The sequence below is a fragment of the Polyodon spathula genome, chromosome 3, assembly GCF_017654505.1.
Source record: "Polyodon spathula isolate WHYD16114869_AA chromosome 3, ASM1765450v1, whole genome shotgun sequence".
NCBI classification, from domain to species: domain Eukaryota; kingdom Metazoa; phylum Chordata; class Actinopteri; order Acipenseriformes; family Polyodontidae; genus Polyodon; species Polyodon spathula.
Window position 1 is genome coordinate 3423920 of NC_054536.1, and position 27251 is coordinate 3451170.

Genomic DNA, 27251 nt, shown 5'->3' on the forward strand with positions numbered 1-27251 from the left:
AACTGAAATCTCAAAATATAAAGGGGGAGGGGGATGCATGTGTGTGGCTAAGTATATGAACTTCCCTCCCGCACTGAATGCATGCCTGCCACACGGCTCCCCTGGGTTCTAAACCCTGCTAGGTTCACACACGGACTGCAGTAACCACACGCCGGCCATGACTTTAAAGGTTTGCTGACATAAGGGGGTTTAACAGTAGAGTTTTGAGCACAATACGGCCGAAAATCTGTCTCGGGAGATGTCTGCGAGAAGAGTCCAAAATACGGGAGACTCCCGGTGAATACAGGAGAGTTGACAGGTCTGTAAGATTGTTAAATTGTTGGGATTGTTGTTCGGAGCTACACAAAAAAAAGTAAAGTTAAGCACAAATTTAATATAGCCAGGTATTGTATGGTCACATATCAAATAATAATAATTAAAAAAAAAAAACATTCAAGAGCATATTGTACAAAACCAATTTATTTGATAAGATATATATTCACAATGGGATAAGCTAAACAATAATTTAGCATGCGTACCCACAGGTATCTTTATAAATACAATATACAAAAATAAAGACGGAAAACTTTTCTTTTTTCTTGCAGTTTTAACGTTTATGACACATACAGCTGTGTACCAACCACGCACATGATCAGTTCTAAAACTGAAAACACCGAGCTTTTTAAAAAGAGCGACATAATAATCAGTTACCGAACTCCAGTGTTATTGAGCATTATTCTTCAATAACGACCAGCGAACCTCTGCTCCAACCAACCTCCTTCAACTAAATACAACACTTAATTCAGAAGCAGTAAGGTAATATTTACATAACATTGGTAGAATGTGTCCAGCAAATCAGTGAAGTTATTTAAAATTACAACAGTGTAACAGACAATGGACGAGTAGCCAGTTCATAATGACATGGTCTCACAACAACAGAATGTCTTCCTTCAGTTCATATTTACAGACTTCTGCATCGCTTCGATAATCGGCCGTTTGTGAGGTTTCTAACTTTTTGTTTAAGACGATCACTGCGATATAGTCCACATGCCGTTGCAGTTTGCAAAATGGCTCCGTGACTTTAAAGAACTGTATAAACGTGAAACAACTACTCCCGCAACCCGCAACACTTCTTCCCGTTAAGTCTCGCTGCTAAGGACAGCTGCGCCTGTTGCGGGTTCTTTCATCTTCGGAAGAGCAAGCTGATGAATTGTACTGGGAATGCTCGGCTTCGTCATCGTCGTCACTGTCTCGCAAGTCTCGAGTCCTGCTGTGTTTAACTGCGTCTCCTTTCTTGTAATCCGACTTCTCCTCAAAGTCGTCCGACTTGTCCTGGCCGTTTTTATTATTTTTTTGTTTATCTGCCTCCTGAGCGGCCTGTTCCTTTGCTTTCTTGCTCCTTTTCCACTTCATACGTCTGTTCTGGAACCATATTTTTACCTGTATAAAAACAATAAAGTAATATTAATATTTACATTAGTAATATTAAAACACAATGATAATTATATGTATTCGTATTTTAAAAGCAAATAACATAAAGTAATACATCTAAATCTAAATTCGATAATAATAATAATAATAATAATAATAATAATAATAATAATAATAATAATAATGTTCTAAAAACGCTCAAATTATCTCATTACTAATGTCTTACAGACAAATGTTCTCTGGTTTGAACATATGCTTTTTTTTTATTTTTAGGCCTATGTGTTTTCGCTGGCCACTTTTGTTTTTTGAGAACATATTTATTTTACCTTGTCTACTTAAAGTAAAACAATTCAAATACAGAAACGTCAATTAAACCGTCTCTTTTTGTCATTTTTAAGTGAGCCTATTGGTCTGCTTTGTTATTCTTACCATCACATCGCAAAACGCATAGTGTTGTGCTGTGCTGCTTACCTGAGTTTCTGTAAGCATTAGAGATGTTGCCACCTCGAATCGTTTGGGTCTTGAAAGGTATTTATTCAGTTTAAATTGATGTTCTAATTCTAACAGCTGTTGGCTTGTGAAGGCTGTCCTGGGTCTTCTGCATTTCCCCAATAAATTAGACTGCGTTTGATCTGAAAAAAAAAAAAAAAAGTATATTTATTTTTTATTCTGATAAAATGGCAAGCTTCTTTAAATGAATGGCCTGGTAAGCTCCTAAAAATAAATATATTACAGCATTAACGATATAAGACTAAACTAAATTGTCGGTGAGTATAGGTCTACCTATTATTATTATTATTATTATTATTATATTATTATTATTATTATTATTATTATTATTATTATATAGAAGACTCGTTTATCTAAGGTGACTAGGTGTTACAGGGCAATACAAGGTTACAGTAAAAAAAAACAATATTTTTTTTAATACAGTATAGTTTACAGTAAACTGTGATGGAGAATACGATATGAGATTTAAAAATATATGCATGTATTAAAGTAATAATTTAAAATACAAACAAACATGGATTAATAGAAACGACTTGCCTAGATATATAGTATGTAGTATTTAAAACATATATGACCCACGTCATCTAATTACGCATTTAAAAAAAAATAAAAATAAAAAATGAATCTTGCTGGATTGTACTGGCCTTCTGAATAAATCTAAACATTGGGACTTTCTTTCAGGAGGGAACGATGCAACACTACTTCACATAATGAATTTGGCCAACATTAAAGCAATATTTTAACAGTACTACTCAGGCGTTCAGGTGCTTGCTCGGTATAAATGAATGACTCCAAACCCTCGCTGGCTGTGCAGGCTTGTTAATCTGTAATTCCGGATAACCTTTTGGTTTATTTAATGCAGCACTACGGCACATGGCGTTGCATTGTAGGCAAATGTATTACAATAAAGGACCAGTTAATTTCCCGCAGGATTAACATGTATCAAACAATGAAAGTGAACAATGGATTAGGCTTAAATCAGGTCAGTCTCGCCTGGAGAAAGCAATTGGCTCTATTTAGTTATAGCGCCCACCACCTCGTAAAAACAACCCTGTGTCCGAAATGACACCCAGACCAAAGCTAATGAACTCCACCGTGTGGAGCACAGCGTTGACACAAAAAAAAAAAAAAAAACAAAACACTTAAAGTATCATAGAAAAATACACAATACAAAATAAACACAACCTATAGAAACATCCACAATTCACACCGATGCACGCTTTCACTGACGAACTTGCAGAGCTGCATTGGTTTCGTTCGTTCTTTTTTATACAGTAAATCAATACCGTTTCAAACACACGGAGGTTTACAGAATGTCACAGTTTTGCGTTTTGCTTTTAGTTTGCTATGACAACTCACATTTTAGGGTTTTAAAGCCATCTTTAGAATGAGGAAAACGTTAGGACTATCGGCATGGATGGAGTCAATACTAGGCTATGTAGCATATAGCCCGTGTTGTATTTGACATTATTAAATTTATCAAAATAACGCATTCCTAAATATGGCAAGTGTGTGTGTGTGTGTGTGTGTGTGTGTGTGTGTGTGTGTGTGTGTGTGTGTGTGTGTGTGTGTGTGTGTGTATATATATATATATATATATAATGTTTGCTGTTGTTGCGAACGTGCTAAACTCACACAGATGCTTATGTGTCCTTGATATGTCGCGTATTCTGGTGGCTTTTGCGCGGTTTGTAATGTTTACAGAGTGGAGAGATTGTTTATTTTGAACAAATCTGTTAAAATGAAAAGGAACAGAAAGTCCAGTCTGTGGTGTGTAAACAGAGAGAGGGATGGGATTCTCACACTGCTCTGCCATTTCCAACCGCTCCATTATCTGCACATTTGAGTTCAGCTTTCAAAATGTATACATTTACCTCTCGTTAAACATTCAGTACAAAGAACTGTGACTGGCCGTGTCCCACATCCTAAAACTATAGGACCCAAACAAATCAGTCCCGGGCAAAACAAGACGTGCACTTTATTTATTATAATACACTAGGTGTGATAGGAATACATTACGATACAATTACAGTCACAAAATAATAATATACCCATTAATAATTGTGCTTTTTTATGACAATCAGAATTGCCAATTTGCCAGTTATTTCTACTGTTTAATAAGTAAATAGAACCTTAATAATAATAATAATAATAATAATAATAATAATAATAATAATAATAATAATAATAATAATAACCACTATTGCTCCATTATAACCCCCATGTGGTCTAATAAAAGCAGGACCCGATTAAGATAGCACAGGTATTGCACATGCATAATTCACCCATGTGATATAGTTCCAAAAATATTCAGAATAAACGCAAAAGCGCATATTTGTATTGTTCTCTAGTCTAAAAATCTTAAGATCATAAAAGGGTAACCACGAAACTGTAGCCTAAACCAAGTAGAGCGTTGCAATTATAAACATCTGTTGAATAAACAAACTCACTGTTGAAATCCGGCATTTTGGGCAGCATCAGCCCCGCGGTGGACATGCGTAGCCAGTGATCGAGTTGAAAAGTCCCCGCAGTGAGTTTGATAGGGTCGCTTGGGTGGTGGTGATGTTGTGACGCGTGGATATGTGGGTACGAGTAAGACAGGGCTGGGTGTTGTCCAAGGGCAGCGGCTGAGTAGGTATACATCGGGTGCCCGTAGAGAGACGGTGCCGGGATTCCGGCTGTACTTTGCGGGTGTAATCCGACCACACCAGAGTGGGGGGGCGTCAAGAAACCTGGTTTAGGCATCAGGCCGCATGCAGAGATCCTTGGCGGAGACGGGGTCTCAGTCCTTAAAGAATCGGTGCTGTTATTCAACTCAGAAGCCGGTGCATTTCCAGACGAAGAGACCGCTGAAGAGGATAAAGAGGTGACCAGTGCCAAAGGCGAGGTTTGCACTTTAGGCGGATCGACTGCCAAAAGCGCGTCGATACAGAAATTTCTGGATTTTTCCATCTAAACTGTTTACTACAGTCCCCTGGTCTCAAGTCAAAAATGTTCAGCACACTCAAATAATAATCTCGCAGCGAGACTGAGCAGCCCAGGTCAACAACTGTGAATCTCAGCTGAATTGCAAGCATTGAACTCCAGCTCCTTTCACGTGGAGCCTTTAGCTGCCACAGGATTGGCTGAAGGGAGTTGTGCTGAGTGTGATTCCATTGGTCGAAGCGCAGCGACCTGACAGCGACTCTTTTAGTTGCTTTGCATACTTTCAAATCTCTACTCCCACCTTCTGGGGCATGGCAATTAATTGTTTATTTACAAAACGTAGCTTTTTAGTTGTACTGAACTGTTAGTGATGTCATTTTACTTCAAAAAAGATATATTCTTTAAGGGCCATATTCTCACTTGGTTTACGCGCTATTTACGCATCTGGAAGAAGGGCTTTCAGAGGGTGCGTAAACCCTTCTTCCAGTGCGTATGTAGCGCGTAAACCAAGTGAGAACAGGGCCCTTAGAGACTGCGCAATGTTTGATATATAACGAAGCAGTATATAGTTGTTAATGTGATTACAATGTAGTAGGCCTACAAACAATTTGAAAACAACCATTTGATTTAAAAGATAACGATGGGGAAATGTTCATTAGCTGGCGAATAGGGTCCAGTGCTTAAACTGTTCTGGTTTTGCAGAGGGTTTACATTCAAGGCTGTCTGAATTATAGAACATTTGGTCTTTTCCCACGTCTGTATGTATCACGTGCTATATATATATATATATATATATATATATATATATATATATATATATATATATATATATATATATATAATATATAAGCCGGAATTTTTAACTAGTAGTAATTTGCAAAACAAAGCATCATCACAAGCCGGAATTTTATCATATGTAGTAAATTGCCAGAGCAAAAAAAAATGTTTTGCACAAGAAACGGAATCTAGTTATATAAATAAATCATATTTTCTCATTCAAAAAATGTGTGGACATCACAGGGTTACGATTGTATTGTGTATTACTGCATTTACACTTTTGCATGAAGGCGTCCATACTCGGTTTATGCTTATTTTTTGTATACAAGTCAAGTATTATTTTTAGTGCCACTATTGACATCACTGCATATTTTCTTAAAAAGACTGTTCTTCTTGTAAAAAGATTCAGTGCATCAACATGTCAGTGTAAAGAGGAGTTTCACATTGCTCTGACAACCCCGCGTACCCTGTTGTTTCTACTATATTTAAAGCTGTCTCTGGTCGCAGGTGTCTCTGAATTGTTTGACTCCAAAGAGGCAGCGACGTCTCTTAGAATACAGGCCTTGTTTGTGTTACAACTCAAGGCGTCGTCCTAGGAAATAAATGATCTCAGCGCTAATATCAATATTAAAATTAACTTTGGATTTCCATTTTACACACACGTCTATCTGCCAGTGAGGGAGGGGTTCGTTTCAGTGACTTGTCCGTATGCGCGGATAAGGTTGTGGGGATAGGCTAGTAATCATAATAACAATACACGTCAAATGTAAGTAGCGTAATAATGATATGTAAACTATTGTACAAATCATAGCACAATATATACTGTAGGCTTTATCAATGTTAAGAGGCAAAGAACTAAGCTTGTTTGAAAACCATATTCCAAGCGATAAACCAGCATGGCTACAATGCCAATCTACTGTTAAATATTATATGCAAATATTTTAAAAATAAAAATCTAATAATAGATGCTCATAAATAACAAATACAATAACAAATACATTTCACGCGTTTTTGTTACCGGTGCGTTTTAGTACTCTACAAAATAATTTCGCAAGAGGTAGGCAATTTGCAGAAAATCTAATAAAATGTTTTGCAGTTATATTTTATGTAAAATGTAGGCATGTAGACCTTCATACGCATTTGCAGTTGTTATCATTTACAGGTAAACGATTTCTTAAAAAAATGCCTTCATGTCTGTTTTGTAGTGACGCATTTACATTATGCCGGATATGTTTGCACAGCGGAATTGGCTAATAGAGGTGCCAGCAACAAATAAATCACGTAGCCTACAACAACAAATGTTTAGAAGGTGCACGCACCCGATAGTCACATATTTTGTAAATGCTAGTTATGCTTACAACTAACATACCGTGTAGGAGAAAGTTCCAGTATCTGTGGAACCTGTTTATAAGAGTGCAAAGGGTCCTTTTTCAAACGTTATTATCGCCCAGATGAAAGCGCAGTTACGGGCTTTAAGGCAGGAATGGCTTAACGCTTACCATAAAAGGACCCCTACAAAGCGAACAGGTGTACTCTGTGACTTCCTTCAGAAAACCAACTTGCTTCTATTTGTAACCATATTGAGCAGGGCTCCTTTAGTATGGTAGCGTGTTGCGGTTTCATTCAGACAAGAGTGTCTCCAACCACCAGGTCACCAGACTCACCTGGGTAGCAGTCACCCGATCAGACTCGAATTAAGAGAAATCATCCCATAAGACTGGGCCAGTAGGTACAAGCCTCAACCAAACGGAACGCGAGCTATGAACTCAATTACTATTTGTTTATTAAACATAGTATACTCATGTACTAGTACAAAAAATGACATGAAGCTGCAACAAAGCATGTAAAATAAGTTGTATTTTTCTCTGTTTTTTCCCGCAATAATCGATCTCAAGGCTTCCGCAACAGAGAGAGGGGAAAAGTGCACTTCTCAGTGAGCATGCGTAATATCCTCTAAACGAAAATCCATTAAAGCACTTGGGACGAGGAACTGTTTGTTATAGCATTGGCCACGCACTGCATGTTAACTGGCTTGGGCTTAAAGCTGTGTACTTCACCCGCGCGTTTTACAAGGTAATCACAGGTGAACAAACTTGTGATGTTGGACAGTTCTGTGACCCAGCGTTAGCTTCTATTGCCGTTCAGCTGCTGTGTGTTGGTCTAACCCCGATAGTAAATGCAGTCTTTATTAAATATATCAAGCTGGTCTATTTAACACTATTGTTAAATGCCAACTGGAACTAATAGCCCATAACTATTTTAAGAGAATTGTGGAATCAGAGCTGAAATGAAAATATTAAATAATGATATCGTGTAGGCTATATGGTGCCATCAAATAAGCCACGTGTTACCATTCTTATTATATACTTTATTAAGATGTTACGAACAGCGTCATCGCAGCAAACAACTACAACGCCTTTCAAGATCATATTTCCTTTTTCAAACCAATTTATCTGTGAATACATGAACACAAAGTTAATACAACAATGAACATAATAAAAAATACTAATAGCAAGAGCCCTCAATATGTGCCTGGGTGTCTGTGTAATACTGTAGACAGTGCGAGGTCATTCATTAAAGGGTTGCTTAATGTCGTTTTAGTTTTTTTCCAGGTGTGCTGTGATATGTCTTACTGCTCTATATTTTATGATATAATTGTTACTTATGCGCCACTTCTTTAAACGTGACGGAGCTGTTTGAATAAAGGTAACATTGTTTGTTATTCCAATAAATAATCTGACTAATGAAGTCATTAAACGTGTCCCAGTGATCCCTTGAGACCCTCTATGATCAGCGGGGAAATTCAACTAAAAGGCTGCTTTATGCCTTCTCCTTCTGTCAAGGTTATTGTATAGTTTAAGAAAAAAACATCGTTAATAAAAGTATAATAATAGATCGTATGAAGCTTTGTGTGTTGAGTGTTGGCCACGCATCGTGCCGGTACATTTCAAAGTGATTATTGTTTTCAATTTCTGTATGTGTGACTTTAAAAAAAAACGTGGTTTAAACATTTGGGAGACTCTCCATATGTCAATATAAATTAGACGATTTAATTCGGAATCGGCTAAGCAGATTTCAGTTTAATTACATTTTTCCTTTTAATTCAAAGTGACTAACGGTGGTTTGTTCACCTGTGTTGACCAAGGGACATTGTTCAGCTGCACAGAACGGCGCAAGAACGTGACCAGCGCATTGTTCTATCCCACGCATACGGATCCCTTGGGGGGATGGCATTGAAGTCTTTGGGTGGTCTTGTAATAGGAACGCTCACCAAATATCCAACTGAGGCACTTATTCCTGTCCTTGTGCTTATATAAAAAAACATCACTAATCTATCACTTAAAATATGACATTTTATGTAAATATCCTTGTATAGTTGTATTACTGAACATTCAATTTAGTTGACTTTTGGTTTTCGTTGAAATATAAATGAGCTTTAGCTAAATTCAATTACAATTTCTATTACTGCTGTTTATAATACAATGCGACTAATTTGTTCTTGGGCGCGGGGCAAACAATCCTGTCTGTTGTTCACTACTGGTAAAGCTTTCCAGCTGCATTAGCAGCCTACAGTAGTGTTATCAGAACTCCAGGCATTACACGGTGGCGTTTAGGAAGTGCGATTGTGATATATAAACCCGTGTGACAGGACGTTTCTTTCTTTCTTTTTTCGAATTACTTGTGTATAGTGCACTTGTAATAATGGAGAGTTTATGAAAGTAATTGTGCGCAGACTGCACCGCGGGGCTTGTCACTCTAATCAGCCACTTCTACTTAATGGAGGAAGGGTCAGAACGGGAATCATCGACGCTCTGTGCCCTTAACCTGTCCTGTCTCCCAATAAAGCTGATTAGTTTTTGTCAATTCATCAACTAACCACTCTCCAGAGGACTGCATCAAAGGCTTATTTGCTCATGGGAAATCAACAAGTCACAGATTAGACGCATTAACTGCAGCCTCATGCTGGGGACTAGGAGCTAATTTTGAGTTCCTTCCCCGATCTATATTCAGGGGGGGGTTAAATATATATGAAAAGGTTTTCTCCTTAAATACACAATGATACTACCACTGATAAACAGGAATTTATGTCCTTAAGTATTCATATGCCCAATATATATATATATATATATATATATATATATATATATATAATATATATATATATATATATATATATATATATATTATGTGTTTTGCACAAAGTTTAATGTGTTTTGGTTTTAATGCCTTAATGCAGCTGGCAGCCGATCTGCTTTGCATATTAATTATGAAAAGCAAAGGTATAACATCGAATAATGTTTATTATATACTGGATCCCAAAAGCATATACATTGGAATTCAATACCGCACACAAGACATTAAAATAGACCCATACAGACGCTTTTGAGAAAATGATGTGAGGTCTATGTGTGTGTGTGTGTGTGTGTGTGTGTGTGTGTGTGTATAAAAGGTTCAGAATTACAATTATGGGCCCAATTCACAAAGCTTTCTTTAGAACAATATTCTTTATAACTTATGAGTTAGTTTTTGTTGTTGTTGTTGTTTTAACAGAGATCAACATATTCCATTTTCTTTTTGTGTCTAGATTAATCAAAATGCATCGATTGACAAAGGTTTCCATCCGGGACATGCAATATAACGTTTTAATATACCTGAGCTAAATGGCTTCTAATAGGAGGGGCTAATTATGTTAGATAAAATGCTGGAAAGACCACTAGTTAAAATGCTACTGTGTAAAAACATGACCAATACCTTTCTCCTATTCTAATAAACATCTTGCATACCACCACACATGACAGGGACATATTAGTGGGCTTTCCTGGGAACCCTAAATTCAAACTATTCAGAGCGTTCATTATAATTGGTTATAGTGTTCTATTAAATGATTTCTATTTGATCTAATAACTGAATTGCAAGCTTGCAAACCCATTGCACTGTTGTTTTAAGAACATAAGAAAGTTTACAAACGAGAGGAAGCCATTCGGCCCATCTTGCTCGTTTGGTTGTTAGTAGCTTATTGATCCCAGAATCTCATCATTTGTTGTGTGTGAAATAATACTTTCTTAAAGTGTTTGAACACAATATGCGTAATAATAGGGCCACTTCAAAAATATTAACATCTTATATACACTTTAAATAAATTCAACCTCTGTTGCTTTAACTGATCTGTCCCCTCCCCCGGGTTTAATCTTCTTAAGAGAACGCATGAATATTTCTATTAAAACCCCAAGTGAAATATGAAGCCATTTGGTCTTGGCCTGCACCAATCACGCAGATTTATGGGTTTTTTTTTTCCATTGCATCAACATCCTGGGAAAATTAATTTTCTGCACCCAGAGATGGAAATAAAAACTCCAAACTTTGGTCCGTTTCTGGAAACTGTTAATTGTCGTTGTAATTACTTTCACAGTTAACTGAAATACAAATCAACGTGACAAATTGGAATAGTTTCTGTATATATTACCCACTGCAAATGCGTTCATTACTAAAAGGCAATTTAAGAAGACCCGCTCTGTCACTTTTATTGCAATATATTCAATTAAATCGGCACAATTAAACGGCTGCTGTCCTCAGACGTAGAACCTGCTTTTAAACGAATTTGCAGCTAACAGCCTAATCATCACTTCAATTTAGTTCTCCGTGTAAGGCATTTCTAAGTTTTATTAATTTCATCGAGGTGCTTTGGGCGGTGCATTTTATTTGAAATAGCTGATCGCGTTTCATTTCAATAATAATTGTGTCTTTTTGGCGATATATTTTTTAGAAACGGTTATGAATGCGCCGTTGACATTTCAAAGGCTATCAGACAGGGGGCTAATTGATGGATTCACGTGTCCCTGCTGGCACTGCTGTTATATTTAAGAGTTGCGTGGACCTCGTCACGTGGGGTTTTCCAGGTTGGTCCCATTTTACTTGATTTAGTAAAATATCGATAAAATCATTCAATGCCCTTCAGCTCGTTGATCTTTATAAATGTTCCTATTAAATTAGAAAATGATTCTCTTCTCGTTTAATTGTATTCGCCCCTTTCTTATTTCACATTAATTAGACCTATCGACGTTGCAATAATTTAAGGTATAGTCGGTATACATTTTCAATAAATTTAGACTAATTGAGAAGTTGCAGGGTCTCTAATTGCCTTCACTGAGAAACGTTTTAAGGTCGTAGATGGTAAAAATTTTTACAAATTGTGTGTGTTTTGGTCGCCGTCGGCAGGTATACTCAGTCATTAGCCGTTACAATAAATGTTCGACACCAAAAAGAATAATATATATATATATATATATATATATATATATATATATATATATTATATATTATATATATATATATATATAATATACATGTATACAATGTAATACATCGTCAGCATGTATATCTTGAAATTAGTTTAAATATTTATTATATTATTATTATTATTATTTTATTATTATTATTATTATTATTATTAATAATAAATAATAATAATAATAATAATAATAATAAACTGTTAGAAATCAGCAGGGTAATTTGTTTTTCAATAAACCTTGGTTTTAGAAAATGCAAACTGTAAAGTATTGTATTTCTTCTACAGGGTTTCTAACATGTTGCACTATTACAATCACATGAGGAAAAAAAAAAGAATGAAAGCATCAATACAGATCTAATGAACAAACAGCACCTTCACAGATTATTAAGATTAGGCCTGCGTATCACACGCTTCTAAATAATTAAACCACATGTTTCTGAATTGCATTTAAGGTAATCTGCGTATTTATTTTACAGGTTATTGCACAAAACATTTTAACATAGTAGTTTAATTGCATTCCTAACCTATCTGTCTAGTCCCACTGCAGCCGGACCATGCCAGTTTGCAGAATGAAGACTTCTACAGACGAGCGTGCATCGCAACACTTGGAAAGATAAAGCGCTTTTCTATTTAAACTTTCATGGGGGTTTAATAATTACCTCTGGTAAAATAACCTGTAAAAAGCTACGCGTTCTCCTCTCTGGATTCTGTGCCGCTAATTAGCAAAGTGCAGCAGGGTCATTAAAATGGATGACCTTTAGTTTGGGTTATGACATAGTCGCTAGGATAACTAATGACAGACAATATCGATACAAGGGTCATATTATCGAAAATATGTTCCAGACTACATTTTTATAGTGGAACTGCAGTACTGCCTCATACGTGCCTTTTATTAACCGTTTTGCCTATGTTTTGTAGGCTGTGCAAGTAACAAGCGGTACTGTATTTGGCTCAAAGTTATTAAAACCAACACGTAAAAGGTCTCATGGGAAACGGTGGATCCTTTTGATAAATAACGCCTGCACAGTTAATCAATCTGTAACCTTCTCTAACACAGAGGAAGCATTTGGTGACTGGTAAATGTTAGGAGCTTTAAAGGAGCTGTATGCAGAATTGTGTTGATAAACTTCTCTGTAATAGCCTACGTGGGGCTACAATAATACATGTGATACTGCAGGCGCTATATATATATATATATATATATATATATATATATATATATATATATATATATATATTATATATATCGGTGGACCCTAGAATGGATTCTATACAGGCTACTTTATTATTGAATAACTTATTGAATGGATGCGAACAAAGTGATTATGATTTGCACAGTCATTTAAAAAAAATACTGACAAAATGAAGTTAACAGTAATAACAATTGTTTTATAAAATCGTCTCTGATCTTTTAAAATTGAACTCTCTCTTTCTCTCTCTTTTATTTGAAGATATTTTTTTACAATCCTTTTTAAAGTCCAAGCAGAAATAATTTACCCTCGTCTACAACGAACAGTTCCAGCCTTTTGAATTAGTTTTTCATAGAAGACAGATATTTAAAAAATAATCTAGAATGAAGACAACATTTTTAAAAATAATCCTACCTGCAAAAATTTTTTACGTTTCGCTATTTTATAATAATAAATATGTATATATATATATATATATATATATTATATATATATATATATATATATATATATATATATATATATATATAGAGAGAGAGAGAGAGAGAGAGAGAGAGAGAGAGAGAGAGAGAGAGAGAGAGAGAGATCAAAAGCTCGTCATGTAAACGCGATATTTTGGTTGACGTAACATTTTAATTTAATTTATATATAATCAATTAATAAAAAAAAAACAAACAAACAAACAAAAAAAAAACTACGTACGGTATTATTTACATGGAATAACCCTTTTATGGTCCTTAGAGGAACAGGTTAACCATTATCTAGAGTACAGAGTCTCGATCACAATCTGTGAACAACATGGTGTCACACAGTGAAAGTGATAGCGAACGCTAAAATTTTGGTAGAACGTTCGCAATTTAGCAAATTGAACCAATTATTTTTTTATTATTATTATTATTATTATTATTATTTATTATTATTATTATTATTATTATTATTATTTCTTAGCAGATGCCTTATCCAGAGCGACTTATATCTATTACAAAGTATCACATTACAAAATGTCACATTGCAGATAAGAGCAGTTATAAAGTACAGTAAAATCAGTAGAAAAAAGATAAAGAAAGAAGAGCAAAATAAAGAATACAGTAAATAATTAGATTTAAGAATGAATTCAACAAAGAGCAGTTAAACTTATAGAACAAATCTTATGTGAGTAAATTCTCACATAAGAAGGATTTCAAATAAGAGCAATTACAAAAAAACTACAATTACTTTAAGAGTAAAATCAAGTACTTGATACAGAATATAGTTATAATTAAGAGCGGTAGTGGAATACGGCAAAGTATGGGGCAGTTCAGTGCAAGTACAAAGATGATGCAAGTCTACAATTCGGTGCGATATAGTCCAGCGTAGTCTAGTAGTGAGGGTTACACTGATGCTGTAAACAGAGGTTTACCGTTTACCATTAATTATACATTATTTTTTTACTAACTTAAACTGGAAACAAACAGTCAATTTCTCTAAAAAAAAAAAAAAAAATTCACGACGAACAAGACAAAATGAGAAGACCACGGCAGAAGTAAAACATCGTACAAGACCCAATGTATTGCATAGGCCTATGATAAACATATTATTTCTTAATGGTGTAAAATATGATAAATTCAATTTAAAATGATGTAAAAGACTGAAAACCTTACAACGTAACACATCTGAATGGCGCCTCCCAGCTTAGCAGAAGTTGTTTACGCATGCGCGGCAATGCCCCGAGGGCATTTTTTTGCCGCGTACCTGAAAATAACACACACCGATACTACCGTATACAGACCTAATTTTAAAATTAGAAAAAAAATAGCTTCTGTAATAGGTAGGATTGTGTGTATGTTCTTAAAAGGTCTGAGATAGGATTGGAGCCACGTATTATGGGGCAGTCTATACTACTAACCTACAAACACCGCGACTTTACATTCAGTAAGCCTATAGGCAGAATGCTACCTGTTTAATGCAAAAGATTTCCAAGAAGACTCCAGTGCCGGCAGATTGGACTGTAATCAATGCATTGAATCAACGGTATGTGCTAAATATCCACAATATAACTACATCGCTCCATTGAACTCATCCGTTATACCTGCCTACCTATGGTTTTTTTTTTTTTTTTTTTTAAGGGACTGCTTTGCTGTTTTGCAGTGGTTTGTTGTTAACAGTAAGTTTATTTTAATTGTAACTTGCATGTAACCCATTTTCAACATCGCACCCCAGAAGCCTTATATCTAGCAGTATTTGAAGTATGATGAAAAGCTACTGGTTCTAATCTGGATCTTTTTATATCTCAATTTGGGATACAGAATTCTATACCATTAAAAGTTGCCGTTGTGTTCTGGTTGCCTACATGCAGCACAGAAAGTGATCTGTAACAATGTGTGTGTCCTGAATTAGCAAGTAACACAATCCCTGGCTGTACCTCTGTAAGGATTTAACACAAACGGAAGAAGAGTTCAGCTGTGATAAGCAGAGATAAGCCTGACGTCAGCTGACGTTGAGAAATGGGGAAGGAGCTATTATTCAAAGCAATCCTCTATCAAGATAGTGTATATCATTTAATAGATCACTTTAAGTAATACCATTCATAAAACAGTCACTTATACTGTTATTACCAGTGAAACTATATTATTGATAATATAAGAGATTTACAAATTACTACCAACAAAATGCTGGCTGTAGATGTAATTCCTTTGTGTTAAGGACTGGAAAAGGCCTCAGCATAATGCTTTAGGAAGGGCAGACCAGGGCCTTGTTTGCCAAAGTGACTGACCAGCTGATCCGGTTAACCTGCTGGTTTTAGGTACTGTACTGCTTTTCCCAAACAGTGTCGAAGACTAGATTAAAACGCAAACTCACATGTGATTTTCAAGTGCTCTGAGGTACATTCTGTTTAGGGTTCATGTGTTTCTGCCCCATTGTGAATTAACATTTTATTTCATAGGCATTGCTTAATAGCTAATGATTACTGAATACAGATACTTGTAGGCCTTTGATAAACAATTCCACTAAAACCAATTTTTTGTAACACAAGTTCACATCTTATGTTACAGGTATTAGAAAGTAAATGGGGAGAGAAAGCCATCACTCCTGAAGCTGCTGGATGATAGAGCATCCATTTTTTTGGTACAATTTTAAGCTCATCTGATCGGTGCTACCCACATACTAAGACGGACTGAAGACCAGCAGACATCCTCTGATCGAATCCTCCCGACTCTTGCACTTCAAAATGAACAAAAGGTGAGCTTTGCCAAGTACTCACTGAATGCATTTTTATAAAAGGCTAAAAGAAGCTGCATAGTTAAGGTGCATGCAAGGACCCAGGTTCATGTAACAGATCATATTTATCTTGCCTTGTTGTGCTTCCATTGGTACACCTGCATGTTCAATGTTTAGTCAACTGTTTTATTCCTGAGTGCCAAGGGAGCTGAACAGATACAGCCTGTTTACCTACACTGTTTGAAATGTGACAGATACAGCCCCTTACCCTCCTTTCCAAAATATCACTTTAGTTTCACAGTCCTTTGCCTGAACAGTTAAGTAACTACACACAGTAGTTGACAAAATGACAAGCAAGTTAACGATGGCATCCTGGGCGACCTGGTTTTGAATGCAGATTGTCAGATTTAACTACAAGTGACTTGGCAAATGACATTGCCTCATGGAGCAGGTCTTTAAAATTCTGTTCACTTTGGCTTTGGACCAGAGTGTCAATTAAGGCTCCCACTACAATGCCAGCAGTGGTCAGATCAAGATGTGTAGTTTGCAGCAGATTCCCAGTACACAGCCAAATTTAATTAGGCAACAGAACATGCCACGTGATTAGACAAAAGGCCATGCCAGATAACATTAAGGAGTTCAACCTCATCCCACTAGCAAATTCTTACAACTGTATCTTTAAAAGCTTCATAAAATGTAGCTGTGATAACGCTTAATGACTTCATCTGCAAAAAAAAAATTAAAATAAAAATAACTCCCTTAAAAACCTATTTACACAGAAGTGCTTTGTTTGCAGTAAATATGATGTACTTGGACAATGCATGTTAAAGCCAGGGATTGTTCAGTTTGTTCACAATATCTCACTACAGTTTAAAGGCACTTTCAAATCTGTTGCTAAACACTTTGCTTGTGAGACCTGGGTACTACAGTATATGATCAGGTCCTATCTGACAATGGAATTAAAAACTACATTAAGCCGCGTCCTTTGTTTTGGACATGGTATCTAGTGCTTCTGATTGTCTGTGATTTCCCCTGACTTTTCTACTCTCCATTAAAAATGCAACTGATACCTGGTGAGCCTTTCGTGTATCTCAATCACAACGGAGAAAGGTGTTAATACGAACATTATTTAATTTAACTAAATAGGCTCTTAAATCTGATCTTACTTTTTCATTTCAAAGCAGAACAACTCCTCTATATTAATGTAAATACAGTCACACAGAACGATTGTAATGAAGTGTGTCCAGCAAAAATACTTTATTTTTCATTATAGCTTTAATAAAGATCAGTCGCTTATTAACATGTTGCAATCTTGTTTGTACGTTGTTTGTAAATTCAAAATTAAGGCTTGGCCAATTTAGTTGTTTCACAGAAAAAAATTTATCAAAACTAAATCAATTTTACTATTAACACGTTTCTCAGTTGTGTTTTGAGATATACGAATGACTTAAACAGGTATTAATTTAGTTCTTAAAGGAGAGGAGAAATGCCGGTGTAAATTGAAAATCAGAAGTCTTATATATACTTTACATTGGTGACCATAACTATTGAAACCATCTATGAATTTCAGTATTATTGCCCTTGATTTTTTTATTAAATGTTGTAATGCTGGGGTGGAAACAGCAAAGCCCACAATTCAGATCTCTAGTACTAAGTGTAATCAAGAATTGCTGGATCTAGTTGAGGAGGTCAATGAAAAGAATACGACTCTTCAGGTATTGAACTAGTCGAGGAGGTCAATGAAAAGAATAGGACTGTCTTCAGGCATTGAACTAGTCGAGGAGGTCAATGAAAAGAATAGGACTGTCTTCAGGCATTGAACTAGTCGAGGAGGTCAATGAAAAGAACAGGACTCTTCAGGTATTGAATAAGCGAGGAGGTCAATGAAAAGAATAGGACTGTCTTCAGGCATTGAACTAGTCGAGGAGGTCAATGAAAAGAATAGGACTGTCTTCAGGCATTGAACTAGTCGAGGAGGTCAATGAAAAGAACAGGACTGTCTTCAGGCATTGAACTAGTCGAGGAGGTCAATGAAAAGAACAGGACTGTCTTCAGGCATTGAACTAGTCGAGGAGGTCAATGAAAAGAACAGGACTGTCTTCAGGCATTGAACAGAGATGAGTGGCAGACTCTACCGTATATGAAACTTGTACTCACTGTAATAAAGATACACAAAATGGGGGTCAGTAAAGCATTACTGTTGAAGATAAGAAGAAACAGCACAGACGGTTTGCCTTGTAAGTCAGACCTTCTTGACAATCACAGTGGAGCATCACAAGTTTCTTCTAGGTGCTGGCAAAGATATGTGAGTGAGATTGCAAGCGCTGTAGGAAACAGACAAATAGAGATGTTTCAATTGTTAATACTGATAAATACTGTTAATGGGTTTAATTTCTTAATTCGATTATTGAGCAGAAATTAAGCTTTGGACTAATTAATTAGCAGTTGGTCGTTTTGGGTATGGGGTAGCTTTACTGTTTCCAGTAACCTGAATCCTCTTTCAATCAACTTTGACATCATAAAGCATAAAAGGTCCACATGCTTATAAACACGGTGTATACAATAAACACCCATACCCCCCAAATCAGGCCTGCCTGCCTTCAGAATTCCTAAGGGAACTTTAAATTAAAAGGTTATTGATTTGTATTTCATTTTCTTGTCACAGATAAATAATCATTATAGGCTAGCTGTCATTTAAAGTGGTTCTCCGTGATAAACCCTTTGTTTCCTTTTTAAAGTAATCAGAGCTAACATTCCTTACCTCATAATTCCTAACTGAGCTGCACCTCTCTTCACAGTGTGGATTTGTTACGCTAAAGGAACACAGAGTCATTTGTGGCTTGGAACTTGGTTTCAGGAGACAAGGTTTCAGGCCCCTGCATGGCACAGCAGAGGAGACTTGGCATTTGATACAGCAAAGTTCAAGTTTCTAGGTCATTTCGCTTGAAGAACATCTTAATCAGAACATGTTGCTGATGCTGACAATATGCAATAAAATGGTTAGCACTTTCATTTCAATAAACACTGATAAACTATCAGATCAATGGTGGGGAACAAGAAATTCACTGGCCAGATAATTTTGCAAGATGTTTGTATTGCAGTACCTATAGACAGTAAAAGCAAAGAACTACAATACATAGATAACACCATGTAACAATTTTTTTTTTTTTTTTTTGGTTCCTGGGTAGTAAGTGTTATTTCCTAATTGCTTATGCCTCAAAAGTATAGAAAATGGCTGTTATTCCCCACAGACTTTGCTTTTGTGACCAGGACAGTGATATTTTGAAATTTACCTATTTTCCAGAACATTCCAGATAGATTCAGTGCTGAGTAAACTTGGAGTAACTTCTAGAACTTTCCAGTAATATAAATAGTAGAATAAATACAGGGGCCTTAAGCCCACCAGTTCAGTTTAGTTCCAGCTGCCTAAGCGGATACATATCAGCATTTTTCTGAGATGGCATCAAGAGGCTGCAATGGTGGCATTCCTGATGGGTCTCCAAGACAGTTTTACCAAGTTTCCCTGCTATCTTTGCCTTTGGGACAGCAGGGACACCAAGGTGCACTACCACAGGCGGGACTGGCCACAGCGGACCAAGTTCTCTGTGGGGAGGAACAACATCAAGTGGGAGCCACTGATGGACCCCCGGAAGGTGCAGATGCCACCACTGCACATCAAATTGGGCCATATGAAACAATGTGTAACAGCTCTAGATAAGGAGTCGGCAGCCTTCAAGTACTTTTAAGACTTCTTCCCTAAGCTGTCTGAGGCAAAGGTCAAAGCTGGTGTCTTTGTCGGACCACAGATAAAGAAGATCCTGGAGTGCAGTGAATTCCCCAAGAAGCTCACTAGTAAGGAGAAAGCGGCTTGGAACAGCTTTGTCGCAGTGGTTCGGGGCCTCCTGGGCAATCACAAGGCCGAAAACTATGTGGAGCTGGTTGAGACTCTGGTGAAGAACTACGGCACAATGGGCTGTAGGATGTCCCTCAAAGTCCATATCCTTGATGCTCACCTTGATAAATTCAAGGAGAACACGGGCGCGTACTCGGAGGAGCAAGGCGAGCGCTTCCACCAGGATATACTGGACTTTGAACGCCGCTACCAAGGACAGTATAACGAGAACATGATGGGATACATAGAACATATGACTACATTTGGGAGCTGATTCGTGAAAGTGATTTACAGTATAATCGTAAATCTCGAAAAACTACTCACTTCTAAATCTTTTGTAGTCATTTTTGTATTTATGTGAACGAAAAAGACACAAATTCGCCTGTTTTCTCATTGGAAACAGGTAAATTTCAAAATATCACTGTCCTGGTCACAAAAGCAAAGTTTGTGGGGAATAATAGCCATTTTCTATACTTTTGAGGCATAAGCAATTAGGAAATAACACTTACTACCCAGGAACAAAAATTGTGTTACATAGTGTAATTGCACATGGAGGATAGCATGAATACAAAACCCTCATAACATCCCCCAAAATGAGTGGCCGGGAGTTATATGTGTTAAAGAATCGGCTATAAAAACACTCAAGTGGCTGGTTATGCAGGTTTGAGACTTCAACGTTAAATGAAAGGTCTCCATAACTCATAAATCAATGAATTTAGGTTGAGCCAGGCTACATGGTATTGGGTGATAAGTGAACAGTTATTTCATGTGAAAGAGATCTGCATCGCTGATACAGCAGGAAGTTAAAACTATGTGGCAGCGACACTGATCTATTTTACTACACAATACCAGGAATATCAGTTTTTATTAGGAGTTTCCATAACAAAGACAATTAAATGGAGCCACCTGAAAAGGTTCATGAGATACATTGCAAGCAGAAGAATAAAAGCATATAAGCTCCCCTCATAGTGATGCACTGTACAGTCTCACCATTGACTTTCTTGACAGAACTGTCAATCAAATCTCTGCTGACAATGCATGCTAATGCAGCTACAAGCAATGGCATTCTTTTGTTTCACAAAATTGACCTGAGCTGGATGTCTTTAGAATACATGTGATGTGTGCTGGACATACTACTATGACAGAAAGTAATATTTCTTTCCAAACAATCAATGGAACTACATACGTCACTCTCACACAAACTCGATCTCTCTTCTTTCAGCCCAGTACTTATAGTCCTTACCTTACTGTTTACCTTTTTGGTTATAAGCATTATTATGAAAACTATTTTTTCTAAACTTATGGCCAGTGAGACAGTATTTATAGTTTTATAATGAAACAAAACGGTCTGGAAAAATCTACAGTTTAAAAAATTAAAACAATCACGCGTAGTTATGACTTGCAATTTAAAGAAGACAGTAAACTTCTCGCGCATGCGCAATGTAGCCAGACTGTGCCAGAGGAGAAAGTGGTTCCACAGCGTGCGTACTTTCTTTAGTTCCGTCCAGAGTGACACTGCAATTCTGCTTTAAAAAAATAGATCCCCTCCCGCCACGGACTGGAGTGGAAACCGAGTCGGGGGCAGCGGTGTTTTACTAGCACTGTCCTGCCTCTCTGACGCTGCTCACTATCTGATTTGACTCTCCTCTCTTCTCTTCTAGTACTTTCACGAAACTGAACCTCAATCGATCCAAAAAGGAAGTGCCTCTTACTCTGACTGACAGCTTCACTCTCCAATGGCCGCTGCAAATGTTCTGTGCTCAGCCTACCGGCGTTGAGTACAGCTGGGAAGAGGCGGGTCTTCCTATTACACTGTTGTGTATCAAGTAAAGGAAAAAAAAATATCGTGTTGGTGAGATTCTACATTTAAACAACCAGTTTTTCGCTGTGTTATCATTTCAGTTGCTAATATCATTATCGCAGGTAAAGCAGTTTTATTTTACATTACGTGTTACAAAATTAATACATTTTAATGTATGTATTTATTAATAACAACGCTAGTAAAGTATATAAAAAAACCCCAAAACGACACAACTGAATATTTAGAGCAATGTGTGATTTTTGATAGCAGGTGTATAGGCGTCTAGGTGTACAAGACATCGTTGCTTATTTGTTTACTCGGACTCCAGTGTACACAAGCCAGCGTGAACAGATTTTAATAAACGAGGAATTGTATGGAAGTGCCCTACTGACTGTACCTGCTGAGTCATTTTCGAAAGACATAGAGTTGACAGTGGTGCTTTATTTTCTTTTTTCTGGTCAGAGCCAAAATGAACTATTTCATATGTAGGCCTTATGTTACAGTAAGTGTTACGCCACGCAGTTTGTCTTGGTTTTGTGATCGCTGTTCTCTTGACACCGGTACTTTGTCTGTGTTATGTGTAACTGTCTCTTCACTAGTAGTAAACATAACTATTCTGTTACGTCTAGGGTATGGAATTATTATTATACTTTTTTTAGGGGTTGATCTTCTTGTGCTAGAGACTGTGTAAGTTGAAAGTGTTATTCTGGAATTCGGAATGCAGTCAGAACAGCTCCAGTGTTTTGGGGGAATTTGCTGTCACACAGTGTAGGCGGGTGTGCTGTGTTCCGTTTAAACGAAAGCAACTGATTCATTTGGGAGCTACTGTGTAAAAGGTGTTGTGCTTGTGGGTAGTGCCAGTGCAGATCATCGTGACAAGGGATGATGAGCATATGACAAAGGCATGGTAGAGGGATAGCGGTTGTGAAGGCAGAGGCTTTGACACGTTGTCATCTACTGTAGGGAGATCTACAATACACACTGGCCGGCGGAGCTGTGGGACAGCCTGTCAAACAGAGGGGAGCACTTGACAGTATTACATTACATTTACAGTAAGTCAATGGATCACGCATTCTGTTTAGTTCTGAGACTGAGCTGGGGATATGGATGTGTTTTTTTCATTGCATATGTTGAGAATTGGACCAAGGAGGACACTTCGTTTGTAATAAGACATTATGTGACCACTGGCTTTCATGGTGAAAAGTGTGAGCAAATGTCAAAGTTTCCATAAAAGTTGAGTTTTGCAGAATCCGTTTCCTGTGGTGATGTGCAACAGCATGATTTTGCACAGATATGTTGGTGACAGAAGAGAAGAAGCATGCCAAGTGAGAACACAGTCTTTTCATTTTAGTGAAAGCCTGCTGTACCCGTACAGACAATTTGTACAATCGGACTGAATCTCATAGCATCTTTATTGTTTTACTATAGCAGTAGTAAGGCCTAGTATGTTACACAAATAGTTTTAAAAACCTGTTTCAATGTACGGCTGCATACAAAACGATGAAGCAGACAGCAATCACCTTTTAAAAGTACACTCTGAAGCACATGAGAACCAGGGAAGCAACAACCAGTACAACAGCAATCCAACTCAAACTGATGTTTGATGGATTGGTTCTCCAGTATAGCAATCGGGATAGTAGCTCAGGTTTTCTTTATACCAAGACTGCTCCACACCAGCTGTATGAATTTGTGTCAGAGCGATGACGCTTCATACACAAGGTGTGCTGATTAGATTTTGGAGGTGATGTGATTTCTGTCAGATTTTGAGTGGTGACCCTACAAGATGTGCTGATTTAGATTTCGGAGATTACATGATTTCTGTCAGATTTTACTGAGCGGTAACCCTTCATATACAAGGTGTGCTGATTAGATTTTAGAGATGATGTGATCAAAGGTGACTGACTGGTGGTAATCTATGGCTTTTTGTTGAGCAGGTTCATAATGTTGTACACTGTTGTTGGGTCAGAAGTGAATCCAACAACATTTACACCCTTTCAACACTAAGTAATTGACAAAAAGACAACCCTACCCTTATAAAGTTTTTCTATAGTAAAAAGCATAGATCAACATTGCAAACAATAGTGAGGTACGGTAAAGCATATTAATAAACATGGCAAATGCGTAGTGTAATCATGGGGGGTGCATGGTAAACTGCAGACATACTGTGGTGAACTTGCATAAGGGTGTTTTTAAAAGAGGCATACAGTACACAAGACCCAAATACTGTAATGAGGCATACAGTACACAAGACCCAAGTACTGTAATGAGGCATACAGTACACAAGACCCAAGCACTGTAATGAGGCATACAGTACACAAGTCCCAAGTACTGTAATGAGGCATACAGTACTCAAGACCCAAGTACTGTACTGTGACCGTCTTCAGTATTACCCTGTCACTGGTCTGAATCAGGATTTGAAAAACGTTCAGTGGCCATGCAGTTATCGTGCAGTTATCATGCAGTTAGGGTTTGTTTCACAAAGCGAAAGTGAAACTAATTTCTGTCCTTGTGCTTGGAAACAGTTGGGGGTAGTGGGGGGATTTTGTGCCTGTGTTTAATTCAGAATAAATGTAATAAACATTTTCTGTTTTTATAACTTGCACACACCCACATACAGACTCACAGGTTCCCACATTCAGTTTCTTGTTAAAAGTTTAGTTTCTCTTGTGGTGCTTTACAGAGAGCGCCGTCTTTTCTCTTGCAGGTTTGAATCGCCTCCTTTCTGAAAAGACTTCTGCTAAATGAACAACTGCAACCATGTATAGCTTTGGAGGAGATTTCAAAACACGACCCAAGGTGTCTCTTGGGGGAGCGAGTAGAAAGGTAGGGTTTAAAAAAGAAATGGAAATATAAAATATTTTTTTTAAAGAAATATGGTGTACAGAACTTGCTTATATTGTATATTGTTACCCTTTTTTATCACTGTGGAACTTCATCACATTTTGCAAAGATTTGGATAAAAGGTGAAATGTGAACAATAAAATATGCATTACAACTTCCTCTCAAGTCTCCTATTGTTTTGCTGTTAATTTTTTCCTCTCAATTTTTTCACATTAATTCGGTAAAGCCAGTTTTCCTGGGCACCTCCTCACTAAAGTTCGCTTCCTGTATTACAACTAATAGGACGTCCATTTTGCCTTTCTCTTACTCTCTGGGCTGCCTGTATCAAACTATCTGGTATCAGGTGGTATGCTCATTTAAGACAATGAAAGTTAATTACATGTAAAGGACTTTATCCTACACCATCTGAGACCACCTTCTTTAATTATGAATATGTAGACAAGTTATGTGTTTTTAGGTGACCTTCTCCATAATAATGCATAACATGCATAATAATCTTTTTTTTTTCCTTAAAGGAGGAAAAGTCCTCACTTTTACACCGTACACAGGAAGAAAGAAGGAAAAGAGAGGTAAAAATCAAGACTTATTGCTAGCTGTAATTTTACAGCATTTCAACAGTGTGGCTAATACAGACACTGGATACCTGGATCATCTTTGTATTGACAGATAAAGTTCATTTTGAAAGTATATATTGCAAAATGCAGTACACAGAATGTCAGATTCATAATCAGCAAACCAAAACACAACAAACATGCTCTGGACCAAAGGCTGGGTGGTTGTAAGTCCATTTGCCTTCAAACAACGTAGAAGTTGAAGATGCTGCAGAGTTAGGTATAGCCTAACTGTTGGGATGCATTTCCTATTTATTTATTATTATTATTTTATTCCAGGATGAAAGACAAAGACTGAAGAATGCAATTATTATTCAATCATATGTACGAGGCTACAAAGACAGAAAACAGCAAGTATGTGAGCCTTTTCTATTCTTTACATTTTAGAACGAGAACTTTTTTAAAAGAATGCAAGGGCTGGCACCTGTGCATGTGCTTGGCATTGTAATGTAAACCCTGCACAATGGTCTGTATTATAATGTTTTAAACATAAATCTTTACTTTCTACCGCATGGCAGTACCTGTCTGGAAAGTTATTTGAATTGCCCTTTGTCTCTCTACTCGACCGTCTTGCAAACTTGCACAATGTTTCTATGAAATGAAACATTTTCCTTGTTTGTCTTTCCAGTATGCCATCCAGAGAAGCGAGTTTGATTACTGTGTCTGCTTAGCACAATCAGGCGGGGGCTTTTCCATCAGTGATGCAGCTAGTTTGAGTCTGTTGGTACGTCGGCTGCTCTTTTTTTACAGGCCGAGTGAAGATTCGAATAGACTGGTAAGTCAGGAGGATTTTCCAGTGGTGAATATAATGGTCCAGTCAATTTTTTGTTAACCTGTAACTACCATACTTGAACCTGGTATTAACTGGATTTTATTATCTTCTATTTTTAGTACAAGGGTGTAAGTAAGACTCATTGCGTAGCAGTTTGATTCATTCCTGGTTGTACTATGAGTTTAATAAGACACTCCTGAGCTTGTTATCAATACACCTGAGCTAATCAAGCTGGTAGTAAAACCTGGAGTGGGTGAAACTGCTGTGCAATAGGAGTCTTATTTTTATCCCTACTAGCGTATTAAACTGCTTTTCTCTTGCTGTTTCCACTGAAGGGTTCTGGTGTTACACCAGTATTAATATGTATGAACTTGTTTGTTTTTTTTGCGAACCTCGTTTCATTGTATGTTGTCATTTTAGTAAGTGGGTAAATAAATTGCCCATTGGAGGAAACCCCAGTTGGATTAATATGTAGTTAGAGTGGTGGTATTTAAATCCATCACTGTTTAGACCATTAAAATAGACCATAGGATATTCATGTATTTAATGTATATCCTGTGAAATAATCTGGAGATCTTTTCTTTTTTAACGTGTTCTGTTTAGATATGGATGTGTCAGAATTTGGTGAAGTCCAATGTCCCGTTTGTCAAGCAGCTAGCAGGCCCTGACAGACAAACATGCTTGTTCCAGATACAGAGGATGCTGGGCTTATGTTGCAGGTATGTTTTATAATTTTACTAACATTCTCCAGTTATTTGACCAATCAGTGTAGGTTTGGAAGCTGGTCTTGCTGTTTGTTCAGCAGCTTGTTCACCTGTGTTCATATCAAGCTTATTGAATGGCCTCTGGTTGAAAGCTTTATTAAAAGCACAGGAGTCCAGGTGAGCAGAGTTGTTTACTCTTGTGGTGTGCTTCAATAAAGCCTGTCGATCATTTGTCTGCATCCATTGTTTAATTTACTTGAGACATTTCCTCACATCATGCAAACCCAGAGACTGCACTTTTAACCCATTAGGTACCATTGTCCTCATTTGA

The 27251-nt window shown here is 37.0% G+C and overlaps 2 protein-coding genes across 5 annotated transcripts in view; one reads left to right on the plus strand and one right to left on the minus strand.

Moving 5' to 3' along the window:
* Positions 1-529: 529 nt before the first annotated feature.
* On the minus strand, positions 530-4979 carry LOC121308100 (motor neuron and pancreas homeobox protein 1-like). The gene is made up of 3 exons (XM_041240391.1): positions 4371-4979; positions 1882-2042; positions 530-1419 (listed from the first exon to the last, which is right to left on the minus strand). Exons 1-3 carry the CDS (start codon positions 4870-4872, stop codon positions 1132-1134), a joined length of 951 nt encoding a protein of 316 aa, XP_041096325.1. The 5' UTR covers positions 4873-4979; the 3' UTR covers positions 530-1131.
* A 16519-nt stretch (positions 4980-21498) lies between these two features.
* Positions 21499-27251, plus strand: part of LOC121310373 (ubiquitin-protein ligase E3C-like) — a 47241-nt gene continuing 41488 nt past the window's right edge. Inside the window, exons 1-7 of one of the 4 annotated variants that reach the window (XM_041243579.1) lie at positions 21499-22114; positions 22956-23044; positions 24697-24815; positions 25349-25402; positions 25724-25798; positions 26073-26219; positions 26820-26935. In XM_041243579.1, the coding sequence (XP_041099513.1) occupies positions 24750-24815; positions 25349-25402; positions 25724-25798; positions 26073-26219; positions 26820-26935 (458 nt within the window). In that variant the 5' untranslated portion in view covers positions 21499-22114; positions 22956-23044; positions 24697-24749. Of the gene's footprint in view, positions 22115-22955; positions 23045-24672; positions 24816-25348; positions 25403-25723; positions 25799-26072; positions 26220-26819; positions 26936-27251 lie in introns of all 4 variants that reach the window. The other 3 variants (XM_041243581.1, XM_041243588.1, XM_041243578.1) reach the window with 3 other exon arrangements.